Genomic DNA, 18,203 nt, shown 5'->3' with positions numbered 1-18,203 from the left:
TCCCTCACTCTGAACCCCTCGGCCCCAGCTTGGAGTCCCCTTCTGCACCCCCAGCCCCAACCCAGAGCCTGCATCCCCAGACGGAGCACTCACCCGCACACCCCCCCCCCGCACCCAAACCTCCTGCCCCAGCCCGGTGAAAGTGAGTGAGGGTGGGAGGGGAGTGAGTGACGTGGGGGGGGTGGAGTGAGCAGAGGCAGGACAAGGGTGTTCTGGTTTGTGCAATTAGAAAGTTGGCAACCCTATAGTGACCTAAATTACACCAACCTAAGCGTAGGTGTGGACAGTGCCATGTTGGCGGGAGAGCTGCCTCTGCCATTGCTGCTTGTGGGGGGTGGATTTATTAAGTCAACAGGAGAGCTGTCTCTCCCGTCAGCTTAGAGTGGCTACACTAGAGAGCTTACAGCTGTGCCACTGTAAATTCTCTAGTGTAGCCACAGCCTTAGAGAAATGGATAACCATATCGTTATCCCATATGACTAAACCAGGTTAATCTGAATAGATGGCAAATTCAGAAGATGATGAGGTATAATCTCTCTTGCCAAATGAGTAATCATTTGGTTTTATATTTAAAATCCAAGAACATAAATAGGAAGATTTCTTCCATTTATAAATATACCCCCTTCTACTACCCCTTCACCCCCCCCCCCCCATGGAGTTTGTACTTCTGTCTCAATCAAAGCAATGTGCATTTCTTCTGTCACAAAGCATTGGAAGACCAAAACTGAGGGGGAAAAGCACGTTCAACTTCTGTAGAGCTTTACTCCCAGTCCTAAATTACATTGACTCTGAGACCCATAATACAAGCAATCCCAAGCAAAAAAAAAAAAAAAAGACATTAGTTGTCATAACCTTAATATTGACCACACAATCTTGTTCTAGAAAAGTACAGATTGTCATAGTTTCAGGGTTAACTACACCTTTGACACACACACACCCCATCCCATGGTTCTTCAAAAACACCCTACTTAGGTTTTAGGCTTCCTAGTTGCCATCTCTGTAGGGCACAGACCCATGCTTTTTTCCTCCATGCTAGAGCTTTAGATTTGCTATCCCTCTGCAGCTCACTGTAATTTCCCCAGCAGATCTGATTGGGGTCCAGCATGTGTCGTTAGCCTTTCTCCACAGCAGCTGTAACAGTGTATGTCAGTTAACAACTGAACTTCACAAAGCAAAATACAAATTCAGACAGGCCCACAGCACGTACAGCAACAAATATTGAAACCAGGAGATTCATACACACTGCAAAGAGAGGGAAGAATAACTGTAACTAATGGGGAGAGAGGACACTGAAACCAAATACATTGTTTGCTAACATAGGCACTATTTGTACACCTTGTCGAGATATAAAGTTTATTAAAATGAATTATACCAGAGAGAATATGGAGCTCTGGGGAACATGTTAGGGGGAGAAATGGGATTGCACAAGAAAGAGCATTCCACTAGACCAGGATCTCCAGAGTACGATGCACTCCAGGCATGTCTCCTGTAGCCTCCTGTCCATCTCTGATGTGCTCCTTCGCTTGCTATGCTGGCTTTGTGCCAACAAGGGTTTTTTCCCCAGCTTCCCCTAAGTGGCAGTTTTAAGTCTCTCTGTGCCACTTGAGTGGCACAAAATAATTTCACCTATGCTGACATCTGACTCTGGGCATATTCAGCTTTTGAAAGGAGACAAATGAGAGCTTATATGATAGATGTATATAAAAGAGTGAATAGGTTAGAGCAGAGGCTCTCAATCTTTCCAGACTACTGTACCTCCTTCAGGAGTCTGATTTGTCTCACGTACCCCGAAGTTACACCTCACTTAAAAACAACTTGCTTACAAAATCAAACATAAAAATACAAAATGTCACAGCCCACTGTTACTGAAAAATTGTTTACTTTCTCACTTTTACCATATAATTATAAACAAATTGGAATATAAATATTGTACTTATATTTCAGTATGTAGTATATAGAGCAGTACAAACATCATTGTCTGTATGAAATTTTAGTTTGTAGTGACTTCATTAGTGCTTCTTATGTAGCCTGTTATAAAACTAGGCGAATATCTAGATGAGTTGATGTACCCCCTGGAAGACCTCTGTGTACCCCAGGGGTACGTGTATCCCTGTTTGAGAACCACTGGTTTAGACAAGGTATATCAGGAGCTCCTGTTTATCCTGCCTCAGAATATAATAACAGAACAAAAAAACCCCAACGAAATGAAGAGAACAAATTTAGAGCTGAAAAAAAAACTTTTTTTAACACAATACATAATTAATGCATATCCCCCAGGCTACTGAGACCAAGAGTTTAGCTACTCTCAAATTTGGAGGATTATTATTTGTTTTAATTTCTAGCGACACACAAAGGTGTGCTGAGCACCTTCAAAACCAGAAAAGACATGATCCCTGCCTTGAGGTTCTCACAAACGTATAAGAGATCCAACATCAGGAAAAGGTCTGACAAGGCAGTGAGGCAGGGGAATAATGGTGAGTGACATCAGTAACACCACATGGTTACTCAGCAAAGGCACACGCACAGCACCATGAAGTTGTAAAGAGTTTTTGCCCTTTATAAAAATAGCCACTGTACATTAGATAGCATAAAATTATATTAAGGATAAAAGCTCTCTTGTTTACTAAATGACTGGAATTAGAAAGAAACTTCCACAGGTTATTCCGTAATTGTCCATTTGGGGTTTTTTGTACCTCTGAAATATCTGGTGTTGGCCAGTGTTGGAGAGCATGAAGTGGACTAGCAGGACCATTCATATCCTCTGATGTGTCAATTCCTATATAATAGAAATTGGTTGTATCAGAAAACATTGCCACTCTCCACCTAATAATAGACCATTTGGTCCAATATTAGTACAAGATTTATAAGTTGCTCTGTTCCTGCCACCCCATGTGCTTCTTATTTTCTTTTCATTTAAATTAATTTCAGTTAACTTTTCTCATGCCATTTTAATGCACGGATTCATACGGAAATGAACATCTGATACATGGTATTTATTGCCAGTTTTGTCTGAGCACTGAATTGTTAAACTGTTGTCAGTGTTTTTCTTGGCATAGCCTCGCCTCCTGTAGACCACGGTAGCTGGGAGAGTTACAGTCATAAACTTACCAGCTGTAGAATGTGAGCCAGTCTTTGTTTTAATCTGGAGAGCAATCAGCATTGCCGTTAGTGTCCAAAAACGTCAGAGGATACATGTGTAACAGTTTGGCTTTGTGTTTTATTTTGTTTTTTTATGAATAAATCATAGGAGAACTTCAGATAGAAACTGGCACAGAAAGGATAATGATGCTCATGGCCAGTGGAGTACTAACTGTTACATGATGTGCATGAGGGTTCTGAAAAGACTGCTGGGGAGCTAATACCAAAGAGTTCATGTCACAGGTAAAAGTGGAAGGTGTTCCTGCAAATCATTTTCCTTCCATTTGAAGCTGAAAAATGTCTTCCTGAGTGCTCTGCCAAGATGCTAGTCTTCCATGTTAGAGACACAATTTGGGCGAGGTGATATCTTTTCTTGGACCGACTTCTGTTAGTGCAAGAGAGAAGCTTCTGAGCCACACAAAGCTCTTCTTTACATTGGCAACATGCTGCAGATCTTTCCTTATGCTACCTCACCTGAGGAAACAGCCATGTTGCAGAATGTTACTCCTCAAAGTCATTTCTGTTTGCAACCAAGCCTCTTCAGACCAACTTTCACGTGTTATTCCATGAATGCCTACCTGCCGCTGGTTTACATTTGTGCATTTATGTAGTTACTAAATGAAATAGCTCTGGGTACATGGGTAACACAAATGTTTTCTGGCAAATAAATGTTGGACACAAATTAACTCTGATTTTTTTTAAAAAAATGTGGCATTTCAGGCTGCAAACACATCTACTTTCACTCTCATTTTCTATCAGTGTCACTTTTTAGCTTAGTGCCATACACTGGAACAAGATGTACTGTACTGCAATCATGGTGTTTCTTATAGCCAAAACCTCAAGGAAATCAGCTGAGTTGTGTGGAAGGTGGGAGAGATTGGGCTGCTGCATGACGCTCACTTTTCACAGAGCCCCAAATCTGTGGAGTCTGTACTCCAAAGTGTCCATGTGTTTTTGTTATGGATTCCTCCTAGACAAAAACTTCTTCCAACCATTCTCCAGGAAAGAAGTAGAAAAGGCACTGAACTCAATCAATCAGTGAAACCAGGGAAAGCCTGCAGCTTTGACAATGTATGACCAGAAAGATTACAGCATATTAGCAAGAAAAAGCCAATGGTGGGTTGGTTTTTTTAATCTACTGTGTCATATAGGAGAATATGATATTCAAGATATTCTTAAGGTGATAGTTTTACTAAAGCAAGATAAAGGTCACTTTTCAGTAGCCAGCTATCACCCAACAAGTCCTAAATTATAGCTACAAACTCCTGGAGCAAATGAACCTACAGAGTATTACACCCATAACAGAACAACTTTTGAGAAACGATAAGATGGGTTTCCAAACAAATTGGAGCACCTGTGACCAAGTGTTAGTGCTTACTAAGCACATTAAGAATGGATTTCAAGAGAAGAAAATGAGCTCCCTGTTTTTGACCTTACAGTAGCCTATGACACCATTTGGCACACTTTGTCTGCTGTCTGATATGTCAAGGGTTGTCATGGCAACTGAGTTGATGTTCCAAGGTAGATTTTTTTCAGGTGGCTATGGGACACAGCACCAGCACCTGGAGGTTCTAGAGGAACGGACTCCCTCAAGGCACCAACTTTATTTAATATATCCACCAATGGCCTACCAAACATGATTCATGTACACTGATAACTGCTTGGATTCAAGGGACCAGGACTTCCAAAAGATTAAAGAGAACCTGAACAGTGATATGGCTGCCTTATGTAGGTGACTATGGCAAGAATTGGAGACTGAAACCAAGTATGTTAAAGACTGTCAAAGTGCTTCCACTTACACCGGGCTCAGAGCCAACTTGAGCTTAACAACTTGAGTTTTTTGAATGGTCAGTGGTTGACATGCGATTCAAAGCCAATGTCAAACTGTATCTAGGGGTCATCCTAGATTGCACACTTTCATGCAAATATCTCATTAAAATAGCTCAAAAGAAACAAGCTCCTGAACAAACTGGTAGGGTCCACCTGGGGAGCCAGTGCACAGACACTGTGTTGTTTGGGGCTTGCTTTCTGCTACTCAGTTTGCAAGTACTACACCCCAGTTGGGTTAAATTCTGCCCACACTAGACTGTTAGACATACAGTTTACTCATACTATTAGCATTATCACAGTCACACTGAAGCCAACAAAACTTGGATAACCAATATTCTTCCATCTAACATCTAGTATCAAAATTAAGCCTACAAACTGAAGCAAAGGTACAGAAAATACTACCATTCAGGAATATATGGGATGCACCTGTCCAATAACTGCCTAGCAGAAATCGTATCTGGACAGTGTTACACACTTTCCATCCAGGTGATAACATCATCAGCTCACAGTGGTGGACAGAAGTACCAGGAATCCTACATCATCATCAGGCTGGATGAATGGCTACCTGGCTTTGGGCTCCAATGTTGCCTTTGGAGCCAGCCTAACAGGTTCAGGTATGGTGCAGTTCGCTGCACCAAGACCAGCTATGTCTGCAGCGTCCAGGACAGCCTACTGTGCAGCTGTATTGGATGGCTGTTGTTTTTGTGTTGGGCTCCCAGGAGGACTGTTTGAGCTGAACACTGCTGATTCAGAGGCCATTGATTGGCTCAAGACCATTTAGCTGGGTTTTTTTATGTTTTACATCTTATGTTGCCCACATACAAACATATACGCTTCATGGCAGATAACAACAAAGAAGTTATTCCATTATCAGCATTATCTTCCATGCTGTCCCACTCTGCAAAGTGAACCAACCCTCTGGTTTTCTGGGGAAGCTGAGAATAGTGGGAGTCATGTCATGAGTGAAGAATATGAGGGAATTAGGTCTCAATTTGGGGCAACTGGGCATCTAAGTGAATGTTCCTATCTTTGTCTCATGTTATGGTACTTGTGACATCTATGGATTAGTGGATTGCACGCACCTATTTTGTGAGGGAGGAAATTCCCGCATACTTTGGAATTATATGATGGACACTCCAGGCTGAAACTCTGTGTTTACTGGTCCCTACATGGATTTCTTCTGAGTAGTGGGTGATCTGGCTGCATACAAAAGTTTACCATATAATATACTGTACGTTAGCAGAAATGTATGTTGAGTTGTAAATATTAATCCCTTCTGATCCTAAACTGTTGGGAAAATTTAGAGATGCTTTTGTTACATAGCAATATTACGTATCCTTAGTATTATTACAGTTCATGGACTACTCTGACAAGAGGACAAAATAAAAGGTAGATCTTATATGATGACACGTTGAACTTCAATTGATGAAAGTTGCAGAGAGAGGGAACATTTTGAAATACTTGCTGAACTCATCACAGAATAAATCATCATATTTTAAGTTTTTGGGCACTGTTTGATCCAGGTCATCAGGAATGTGTTGTAACATATAAATGTATTTAGGCTGGCTGTCAGTCACCACATAGATACAAGAATTAATGTGATGAGACTATGCAGGATTTTATATTGGGGGATGAACCAAACCTTAATTATGACCATTTTTGATACAAGCTAATTAATATTTTGGTGAAATTCATACTTATGTGGAGAGCAGGTGTATAAGTGAGAAACAGAAGATACCCGCTACCAAAATCCACTTAGAAGATTCTAGTCCAAATGCACCTATAATTGAGCTGTCCTCAGCTATCCCCTGTTTACTTCAGCTCTGCCTCCACCCAGGAACTTATTATCACTTTGATCTGAATAAACTGCACCTCAAATTGGCGGGCTATTTCAACAGCTTTCTCAGGACTGGCAGGCACAAGACCAGGGTAAGAATGTACCCGCTTCCTCTTTGGCTTATATCATCTATTTGCCCTGCATATTTGGAGCTGTAGAACACAAGTAGAGGTGGCATTATGTGGTACTTCCAGGATTCAAATTGTAGCACACAAGGATGCTCTGCATGATGTCCACTAATTCCCCATTAAATTTTACCAATTTTGTGCACTGCCCTGGACACCTCAGAATTTGTACCTTTTATCAGAAGATCAATAAATCTTAAGAAAGAGTGGGGGTGTTTAAAAAAACTGACATAAACCAGCTTTTCATATGAAGCACAGACCCATAAATTTCTCAGTGTTGGATGTTTGATGTCTGTAATGAGGCACCAAAAACCTGACATGTGCATTTAGTTTTCAATAGAGGTTGTCTCTGTATAATAATGTTTGGAAAGCAAACGTTGGGTTAATATGTGGTTAAACACTTCGCAATACAGAAAATGTTCTTCCTTGCAAGATAGTTGTCCTGAGAAAGTGAAGTGTACTTTTGGTTTTACAATCCATGCAGACATCGTTTGTAAGTCATTATTAAGATTTTACAGATACTTCAGGAACTCTTTTAACTTGTGGGTTGGCTAGTCCAGCATGTGCCAAATGTTTTTATAAGTAGTTTTCTGTGCATTTTTACTTCCCTTTTTCTCCCACTGTTTTTCTTTAAGTAACCAAAATTCTCCCAAATTGCAACTTCAGCTATTTTTGTAAAAACAGGTATTGTGGTTTTAGTACACTGAAAGGATGTTCACGTTAAAGGAATGCAGGGTTTGTGTGATAGCGCATAATACTGTGGGTTGAGAGTCTGACAGTAATCTTGCCTTTTACTTTTGTAACATCGTACATTTTCATTATGTGGGTGTGCGTGTGTGTAGGGAATGGATTACAGGCAGACCTACCACTGCTCACTGCCTTATACACAGTGAGGAAGATGGGAGGGTTTGCTGTGGTGACCATATCCAGCACATCATGCTAGCCAATGCCAACATGACTATAGGCCTTGGGCATGCAGTGATTGGTGGGATTCTGGCTGTAGGTCCAGATTAGATCCTCAAATCAAGACAAGATCTGCTCCTAACTCAAAGGAAAGCAATGGGGGCTGTACATTGACTTTATGCTCCCCTAATCATGAGGCCGTTTGACACTCTATTCAAGTTAAAGAGGCTTTAGGCTTTCCTTAATTTGTGCCCATCTGCAGTAGTCTCCAAAAGGCCATTCTGACAGTGAGGATTATCAGATCAGAAGAGCACGCAAGCCACATCCCTCATAGCATCCCCAACACGCCCCCTGTGTTGGGGTTATCCGAGAGAGTGCACAGCTAGCTATACTGGTCATAGACCATCAGGGGAATCCTTGCACAGCTGGTTAAATCGACTTTATTGTTGTCTGATACTGGTGATAAGTGCAAAGCAGCCTGCAGCAGGTGTCAACATCTGGCCCCATTTTTTTTTTATTGTTCAAATCTTGTTTCTCATTGAATAAACCAGTTCTTCGTTGCTAGCACATGGTGAGTCCTCAGAAATCCATTTGGGTGCTACTGGGAACTTTTCTGTTGCCACAGCCATGTTATATAAAATTGCATAAAAAAAAAGAACAGGCAGAAATGGTCTGTGGGAAGTACCTTAGAATCATTTTCAGGAAAAATATTCAAGAGTATTCTTGGATCTGATGGATAAGTTTCATCCTGTCCTTTGAAAAAAAAAAAAGAAAGAAAAAAAGCACCATATAAGAGCTAGGTGGTATTATTATCTACTATTTGTTGTATACATTCTCAGTATTTTTGTAGATTTACACACTTCCATCGTATATTTCCAGGCAGTAGTTTCTGTATTGTGTATCCAAGGTTTGTTTATCTCTAATGTGTTTCAGGAGCACTTTTTAAATATCATGAATCAAGAAATAACACTGTACTTTAAAATGTATATTTGTTGCTGTATTTTATTTTGATACATAAAAATCTTCTGATTTTCCACTGATCTGGATGTCCAAAGACAGGTTTCCATTGCACATTTTTGTGGTTCTGTTTCATCAACAGATGCACGTCATCATTCCAGGCTGCCCCAGTGACCTATGCTTGCAGGCAGGCATGGTGTTGTGGGTGAACCCTTACTTGATTTTTCCCTCACCCAGCGTTATCAACATGTCCAGACAGGCCTGTTCATGATAAAGAGCACCCCTTTTTGGAAGGCCTCATTTATTAACAGAATAGTCAATGTAGAAATCAACAACACTTTCATCCCAACATCTTGGCTGGGTGATCAGGTTGTTCTTAGCCCATCTGTCCCCCACTTGAGTCTTGTGCGCTCATCTTTCCAAGCTGTTCCTCATGCATTCTCTGTTCCAGTATTTGTCCCTGGTGTTAGGCATCTTGAACCTACCAGAGTAAAATCCTTCTCTGGAGTGAGCGATCTCGGAGGTTTATCCACTGTGACTCTCTTCCAGGGACTAGGCAGGCGAGGCCTCCAGCCAGCATCAGGGAGACCCTTGGCTGATACTAGACCCTCTTGGATGCCTGTTGACTGCAGTCCCATCTCTAGGAGCACATCTTCCAGGCTCCTCATTCTGGTGGGTTCCCCAGAGAGCTCATACTCTTGGCTTCCTGCTCAGGCCTCTGACTCAGACCTCTCTTGGGATCTCTTCTCCACAGGAGCTTCCTGTCTCTCCTCTAACTAAGCTTATGTAATCTTTATTTGAAGTCTTTATAAGGTAGTCAGTCACAGGCAGACTGGGCTCTAACTCCCCATAAAGGGCAGCTGCCCAGAGACAGTGCCTTATAAGTATGGATAGCAAATTTACTTATATCAGGTGCATTTACACTAAAGTAGTCTGTTACCTTAGTGGAAGGTGATGTGTTCAGCTCTTCAGGAATACAAATGATTAAATGTCATATTTGTAAGTATTGGTCAGAAAATATTTCAGGAAAATTTTAACAAAAGGAACTTTTTTTTTGCCAAAACTGCTGACAACTAAATGTCTTCAATTTTATGATAAAAAAAAAAAAAAAAAAAAAAAGGAAAGCAAAAACTTTCCACAAACTAGTTAGTTACAAATGCAAATTTTAATGGGGCAGGGGGCGGGAACTTTCAAAGGAAAACGTTCAGCCTAGTCTAATATTTATAAAACGGTTGATCAGGAAAAGAAAATTGGATCTTGAGAAACTGAAAAGATTAGAAATAATTCCATTTAAAATTATCAGCTATAAAATTAATCCTGCCTACCTTCCATTTATTTTATATATATATATAAAAAATCCTAATAAAAACACTCCCCCCCCAATACACACACTCTGTGTTAAAAGAACATTGTTAAGGTTGCAACATCAAGCACACAAAAGTTAGGAAATAGCAGAATTAAGGTGCATGTGCAAACTTAATTTGATCATTGTGTGTATGGTTTATGATACAGACTTTAATTACATGATCACAGACTCTCCCCCCCCCCCCCCCACACAGAACCCTTGCCTCATTCAGAGCTATAATTCAGTGTTGGCCCCAAATCTTATTTATTGTACATTATTCAAAGTCAGCTCTGTAGACAGAATTAATAATTTCCTCATGGGCTTTTCTATGACACTCCTCACTGTAGTATCTGAGGGCCTCCCAAACATTAATGAAGTTATTTTCACAACACCCCTGTGAGGTGAGGGGGATATTATTAGGTGATGGAGAAGTGAGGCATAGAGAGATTAAGGTAAAAAATATCATCCACTAATTTTAGATGCCCAATTTGAGATGTTTAGGACCAGGTTTTTCATATAGCGCTTTGTATATTTAAAGCACAGCTCTCATTGACTTCAGTTTGCAGCTGTGAGTGCTCAGCACTTCTGCAAATCGGAGCTCAGGATATCAAGTCAGGCACTCAGAAAATAAAGAACTGGCAATTAGTGACCACCAGTGGAAAGTTTGGCTTAAAGTGCCTTGCCCATAATCACAAAGGAATTCTGTGCAAAAGCAAGAATAGAATCCACTTCACCAGGGCAACATTCAACTGATTTAATCATAAGATCATCCTCTCTCTTCCTGCAAGCCGCTGCTTCATTCATTACACACCTTCCAACTTCTGCATCAAATGAATCAGGGGTCCTCCAAAGAGCCTCTTTCACTACACAACCCTGATTCATCTCCAGAGCAGATCCACTCTCTGCACTGAAAAAATAGTTGGTGATCATATAATTAAAGATTTTATTGCAATACATATGCAAAAGCAGCCTTAATTCTGGCATTTCCTAACTTCTGAGTGCTTGACTTTGCAACCTTAATAAAGTTCTTTTATCATATTTCTCTATGAAATTTCTTAGGTTTTTAACAAAGCAAAAAAAACAACAACAAATACAAATTGCATTATTTAGCATCATATTGATACTCTCATAGCTGAAGCCTTGAAATCTACCACACAGACCTCTGCCACTTAAACTTACAGAGTAACTGGTAGCAGTAATAGGTTGTCATTTCTATGTGGACCAGCACTAGAGCGTTTGCTTTGCCAGTGGGTTTCACAAATGTTTGCTGACAGCATGAGGAATAGTGAGACACAGGAATCCTCCATTCCAGGCTCTGGAGGGAAGTGTTCTCTGGGGGGCACAGATTCTTCTGCCCATTTCCCATACCATCTAATGTGTCCCTGTCCTGCCTTTTCTTCACAGGCACCGACTTACCAATGTGCCGGGGACAGTGCTTGACTCCCGGCTCTGCACCTGGCCCTGCCCCCACTCCTTCCCCCAAGGCTCCACCCTCGACCTGCCTCTTCCCGCCCCGCTCCACCCCATCCCACCCCGCTCCACCCCATCCCACTTCTTCCCACCCCATTATACCCCCTCCCCTGAGCCTACTGCATCCTCGCTCCTCCCCTGCAGAGCCTCCTGCACGTCGTGAAACAGCTGATCGCGGCTGGCGGGAGGCATGGGGAGGAAGTGGGGAGGTGCTGATTAGTGGGGCCCGCTGGCAGGCAGGAGTTGCTGGGGGGAAAAGGGAGAACTGATGTGGGGCTGCCATTTTTTTCCCATGGGTGCTCCAGTCCTGGAGCACCCACGGAGTCAGCGCCTATGTTTTTCCCCATCCCCTGCTTCTGATCCTAGCCAGTGCGAGTCTCCTTGCCCAGCCAGTCCTAGTTTCCCTCTCCCCTTCCCTGCCAGCTAGGGTGACCAAATGTCCTGATTTTATAGGGACCGTCCTGATATTTGGGGCTTTTGCTTATATAGGCAACTATGACCCCCCCCCCATCCCGATTTTTCACACTTGGTATCCAGTCACCCTACTGCCAGCATCCTGTCCCAGCATCCACCCCTCTCCCCACAGGTATGGCTCTTATTCTCTCTGCATTCAAATCAGACAGCTTCCGCCTTCACCCTGCCTGGGATCAGCACAGAGGTGTCATTGAATGGTCAGGAGAAACCATCTGCTCTCTCTGCAGCAACCCATACCTGCAGTTACAGGGAAAGTCCTGCTCAGCCCTGGGATAAAGCATGCCCAATGCTCATGAAACATTAAGGAAATTTTGCTGCTAACCTCTAAGAAGTCTCTACTGAGTATGTGCAAACTGCAATAACTTGGCTAAATTTGGGCAGATTTAATTGGGGGTGGCAAAACGCACATTCCTGACATACAAGCCACCATGCTGCCAAATGCTAAGTGCCTGCTCCACATCATGGGGGCTCTAGAGCTTTTCAAATAAAAGGTCTTTGGAATTTTTTAACAAGGGCAAAACACGATTTTTTTCCTTAGCCTCATTCTCAGAAATGGCTGAACAATTTTTGCTAGAACGTCAATAAATAAATAAATAGTCTAAGGCAGACACCCAGCATGGAAAATTTCACCTTCAAATGGCTAAAGTATGGCAAAGTTATAAGCCCCCCAATTCTGGGTCTTACAGTGGAAAGTATCTGTGTATCATGCTTTGTTCATTTCAAGCAAGAAATAATTCATTCTAATCCGAGAGAAAGAACTGTCCTGGAAAGTTAAACCTGTAATTTTATTGCCACTGATTTGTAAATCATAATGTGAATATAACAAATAGAAACTATGTTGATTTAGTTTCTTATGGGTATTTAATTTGTGTTTAAATGATAGGGAGTACATCTAAGCTTACATACACATTGCCAGCAGTGAGCTAATGCCCAGACCCACCAATTTAATTCCACACACTGGAATCCTGTTAAATCGATCTAATAATTTAATCTGTTTATGCTGCATGTTACAAACGGCTTTAGCAAACAGCCGTTTCCTTTTTTCACATAACATTTTTCAAAATCACCTGTCTTAAAAATTATCTTTTGAAGTTTAAAATTTAAAAAATTTGAAATCCATATGTTATAGTTTCAAATTAACCACTCACCCTTTCAAAGACACATACACAATCTGTTTATTTTAAACTGAGCATATTTTATCTCATTTAAGATATATTTACACAGCATCTGGGAATGAGCCTCCTATCCTGGGCCCACACTAGTGGGGCTTGTGCTGGCATGCTAAAAATGGTAGTATAGACGTTCTGGCTTGGGCTGTCAGCCTGGTGGGAGGAGGAGGGCTTTAGAGCCTGAGCTCCAGCCCAGATTGCACTGTCAAAGCAATTTCTACACAGCTATTTTTGGGCAAGCCGTTAGAGACAATAGATATAGAAGCTCCTGGTGTCATTCTAAAAACAGCACTTTTCAAAGTATGGCTGCAGTTTAATGGCCAAATTCTCACTTTTATACCTTAAGGGGCAAATGCAGCCCTCTCACATCGACAGCTGCCCAGCGCCTCAGTGCATAGGAATTGGTGTAGTTTCACTGCATGGGGCCAGGGACAAAGGCATGCATGGCTCCTCCACTCCCCAGCTACAGGGGTACTGCATCTCTGCATTGCACCTCAGCTTGGGAAAGGATTTCTCATTCATGCGTCTTCCCAGTGTCTTCCTGACTTTTTTCACTGTGTGTTTGGGTCTGGATTTTGGCTTAAGGGTTCTTCCCTGCTCCCACAAAGTCGATAGGAGGTCTGTAGGATTGCACCCTAGAACCAACGGTTATTAGTTATATTGCAGGACACCTAAAATAGAAAATGTGATTTGGATATTATTTTTCTTATTTGTTTTATAGTAACACCTAGGAGCCCCAGTAAACCAGGAACACGTTTTGCTAGACGCTGTACAAATGCAGAACAAAAAGATGATTGCTGCACAAAGAGTTTATAATCTAAGTATAACACTGGATACACCAGGTGGATTCAGATGGACAGATGAGGAAAACTCTGTTTTGGAATCATGTTGATGTAATAGTGACATAAGCTTCTCATATGGATGTGAAAGTCATAGCATGTCTTTTTTTTATACCCCAGAATAAAAAAGCAGCTATGGCAACCCTAACATAGTTATTCTTGTCTTCAAAAATGTGCAGTCAATTCTATATGGTCAACTAATGTTTCAAATCCCTAATTTATTTTTTGGCCCTCCTACAGAGCAACCTTTTAAGTGGTCTAGCCCATTTTTCTTTAAATATTGAAAAAAAATCATTCAAGATGATGTTGATTATCTCAGATTTCATGCCAGAACATGTTTATGGCTTTGTTATAAACTCCTGACAATAGTGTGTGTTAATAGAAAAATTAGCCTTTAAGGCAAACTCTCTTGAGTTTAGCCAAATGAATGGTGCCATGCTAACTAGGGATCAAGGTCTTTGCCAATTCATTGTCCAATATGATTCTTGGAAGGGGGAAAGTTGATTCTTAAGGACATATGCTCTATATGCTTTCGTGTCCATTCTGGTTTTAAACTTCTTCAAGGCTATTTTGGGAATGAAGAACACAATGCATAGACTGTTAGCAAAATATGGCAATGTGTGAATGGAGTCCTTAGCGAGTGTAGAAAAACTGCAGTCAATCTATAAATCCTTTCCATTCTTTTTGTTGTGCAGGTAGCCCCAAGTATTACAGTACGGGGTTTGGCCCCTTAGCCTTAACTCCTGTTTTAAATCCCATTTCTCATAATATCACATTTCATTATGCATTTTGTAAAATCCTACAGGCACTTGATTTTGTTAGTAAAAGGAACTGGGAGCAACAGCACACAAAACTTTGACACAACAGACTTTCATGTTTGTTTTTCTGGGATGTGATTTGCAGAGGAGATAGGACCTGTATCCATAGCGGTGTATACTCCTGAGAACTACTGGTGTGTTAAAATCACCTTTTAAAGTTATCCTAGTGTAGCTGATTGGATCCTATGGAACTGAATTTTAAACCTCAATAAGACACATTTTGTAGTGGCTTTATTTCTAGAAAACTCTCACTAACTGTGCATTGAAATGGTCCATTCACACAATTATTTCACAGGAACAGATCAGATCCATTTTCACAGTGAATCTTGCTAATCTGATGTTATGTGTGTCCAGTTAATCTCTATCTATTACAACAAGTACTATCCTATTGAGAAATTTACTTCTGAACATCTACAAAGCCTTCACTTCCTGCGGTGCTAAACATACTGTCTTACATCGTGATATACCATTCAGTTCTATAGCATTGAAACAGAAGCACAGGAAATATGCCAGTGCTCTACTAATAAAGAGGCTAATGTAATCTGTTGACTGTCTTGGAAGCCTTTCTTGGACACTTCAGCCTTTTCTCTGCTATAGTACCACTTGAAAGCATTGGCCAAAACAGTTTCAAGATACTCAGTTGCCATGGAATGCATGTTTGCAGTGTTGTTGTAGCCATGTTGGTCCCAGGGTATGAGAAAGACAAAGTGGGTGACCAACTTCTGTTGGTGAAAGAGACAACCTTTCTTCTTTGTGAAACTTGAAAGCTTGTCTCTTTCACCAACAGAAGCTGGTCCAATAAGAGATATTATCTCACCCAGTTTGTGTGTCTGATGATTTAATGCATAATCACTCCAGTTTAATACTGCAGGAGTGTAATACTTGAGAGATGCACAAGTCAGGAAGATTGAAATAATATACAAAGGTTCTATTTTCTTTTCTTTTTCTTTTGCAAATAAGTCTTCATTAACTTTCTTCTGGAAGGTACATAATCAGTTGGGTTCAAGTCTATTTGAATCCAGAGGTAAAGAAAGGACTTAAGGGGATGACTACCCTGCCGCTGGGAGGTCTGACTCTCAGCCGGTATAGATGGACTCTTGCTAGCACTCATGTGGCACAACATCCACACTGCTATTTTAGTACACTAGCTCAAGCAGCATGTTGCACCATGTGTAGTCATTCACATCACACCTGTGAAAAGTGGGTGTTAAAAGCTAACATTCTTAATTCTTAGCACTTTGTACCTGATTTGCACAAACAAGAAAGTGTAAGGCAGTGAAAAATCAGGTCCAATTTGAGTTTTTGCCTGAGTTAAAAACTGTAGGATGTGACCCTGTGTGTGCGCACTAATGGGCAAGAGTCCTATAGGCAATTATGTACGTCTTTTACTACACACAGCATTGATTCGTAGCAGTGATGCTAGAAGTATTTTGGTGAGTCCAGAAATACTGGAATGATACTCAATTACCAGTTGCACCTTAGCAAGGACTTCTTCTGTAAATTTCACTGCTGCTAGGATATAAACACAGAAAGACAGAGATAATTTTTAATAGACCCTAAAAAATACTTCAGGTTGTTGTTTCTTTTCACTCATACAGTTCAGGCACTGAGCTGGTAATCTAGCCTACTCATCTGTAACCTGTGTGTTCCCACAATCCATTGCAGTCATTAAACCTGAAAATAGTTCTAGACGTGTATTCTTTTAAAAAGTCAATCGCAAAACTGTCTTTGAAATAATTAAGCTTGTATCCTGTTAATAGTAGTTAAAAAGTGTAGGAAGTCAATGTAGCAGCTTAAATAGACCAGTCATTGTGTCAACTAACTACAAGTCTAAATTCTGTTAACAAAATTAATCAAATTCAGATGCAGCATCCAAACCCATAGAGGTAATAGTCCCCAGACAAAACAGTTTAAATCTGCACAGTACAGCATATTGTGTACTTTCCATTAAATTCACTGAGCTATCCAGATATTTAGGAACAGGAAGTGGGAGTCCTAAGGAAAGACATGGCACTTTCTCTCTAGTTAGTTCTTAAGGATTAAACTTGCTTTTGTGAACAGTAGTAGAAGGAAAATGACATACAGCTTGTATATATTCCTGAATACTGTATGCGTCATAGGGTCTCCAGTAGTTATACAATTTTATAGCTCATTAAAGTTTCACAATAGAGGCCAAAAAAAGATTAAGTGGTATTTAAAGGATCTGGTTAAAGAAAACATTTTGTTAAATATTATAGTAAAATATATTATTTTATTTTTCATATCTTTAAAGTAAATATAGCACTCCTGAAAGATGTCAAAATATAGAAAGACTGAAATTCAATTTTCATAGTAGTGGTATATCACTGGGCTGCAGGCTTTTCAGTACTACCCACCTATGTCTCAGTTGTGATTAAGGGATAAGAGTGGGTGGGAATGTAATTCTACCTCCATAACCATGCAGTAGTTTTTCTCCCTGCTATGAATACCACCCAGGGTGATGGTTGGGTCTGTGTTTGTACACATCTGTCCTCTTGGAACTGGACTGAGACTTCTTGAGAGCCATCGGATTTTAATGTTGATTCTAGGGCAGTTTACTCTCTCCACTAAATAACTTTAGGATCTACAAAATGACTTTTGATCAGCCAAACAATGTGCTGGAATATTTGCACAAGAAGACACTACTAGGAATGAATCACTTATACTGTAATTACATGGCACCAAGTCATTCTGTACAAATTACTTACTGTTTCACTCTGGGAGGTGTACTCTCCAACACTTTTAAAAGAATGGTGTCCAGTTAACTTAATATTTCAAGCCAATGCAGAATTAGAAGTAACAAATGTTTCCTTTGTTTTTTCAATCTATACAGTGTGAAGGGAGCCGATGCTGGCAACGTGATCAGAGTGTTTGTACCAGATATCGGGATGTTCATTGCTAGCTTGACCATATGGCTTGTCTGCAGAAACCTTGTGCTGAAGCCAGTGACAGAGGATGCAGCACAGTACAACACACAATTTGAAAATGAAGAAATGGTATTAGATGCACATTTATACCTGTATAATGTTTATTATTATTATTATCATTTTATTATTTATTATGTATTTGTATTATAGTACAATAGTACCTAGGAGCCATAGTCATGAATCCCATTGTGCTTACTATCCTTAATCTCATGGGGTTGGAGATCAATACCCTTTCACGCACTGAATTGTATCTTACTCTGTGAGCAATCTTGCTGATTTTATTTTACTGCCCGGCGTGGAATAAAACCCTATTCAGCATGAGGAAGGGTATCAGAATTTGGTGCTTAACCACC

General features: G+C 40.6%; 1 protein-coding gene across 1 annotated transcript in view; it reads left to right on the top strand.

Moving 5' to 3' along the window:
• Nucleotides 1-18,203, top strand: part of PIEZO2 (piezo type mechanosensitive ion channel component 2) — a 432,480-nt gene that overhangs the window by 233,801 nt on the left and 180,476 nt on the right. The window contains exon 5 of the mRNA XM_037892875.2: nucleotides 17,757-17,919. Within this exon, the coding sequence (XP_037748803.1) occupies nucleotides 17,757-17,919 (163 nt within the window). The remainder of the gene's footprint in view (nucleotides 1-17,756; nucleotides 17,920-18,203) is intronic.

Source organism: Chelonia mydas, chromosome 2 (genome assembly GCF_015237465.2).
Source record: "Chelonia mydas isolate rCheMyd1 chromosome 2, rCheMyd1.pri.v2, whole genome shotgun sequence".
Lineage (NCBI taxonomy): Eukaryota > Metazoa > Chordata > Testudines > Cheloniidae > Chelonia > Chelonia mydas.
Note: the sequence above shows the minus strand (reverse complement) of the source record. Positions and strands in the feature narration are given on the sequence as shown.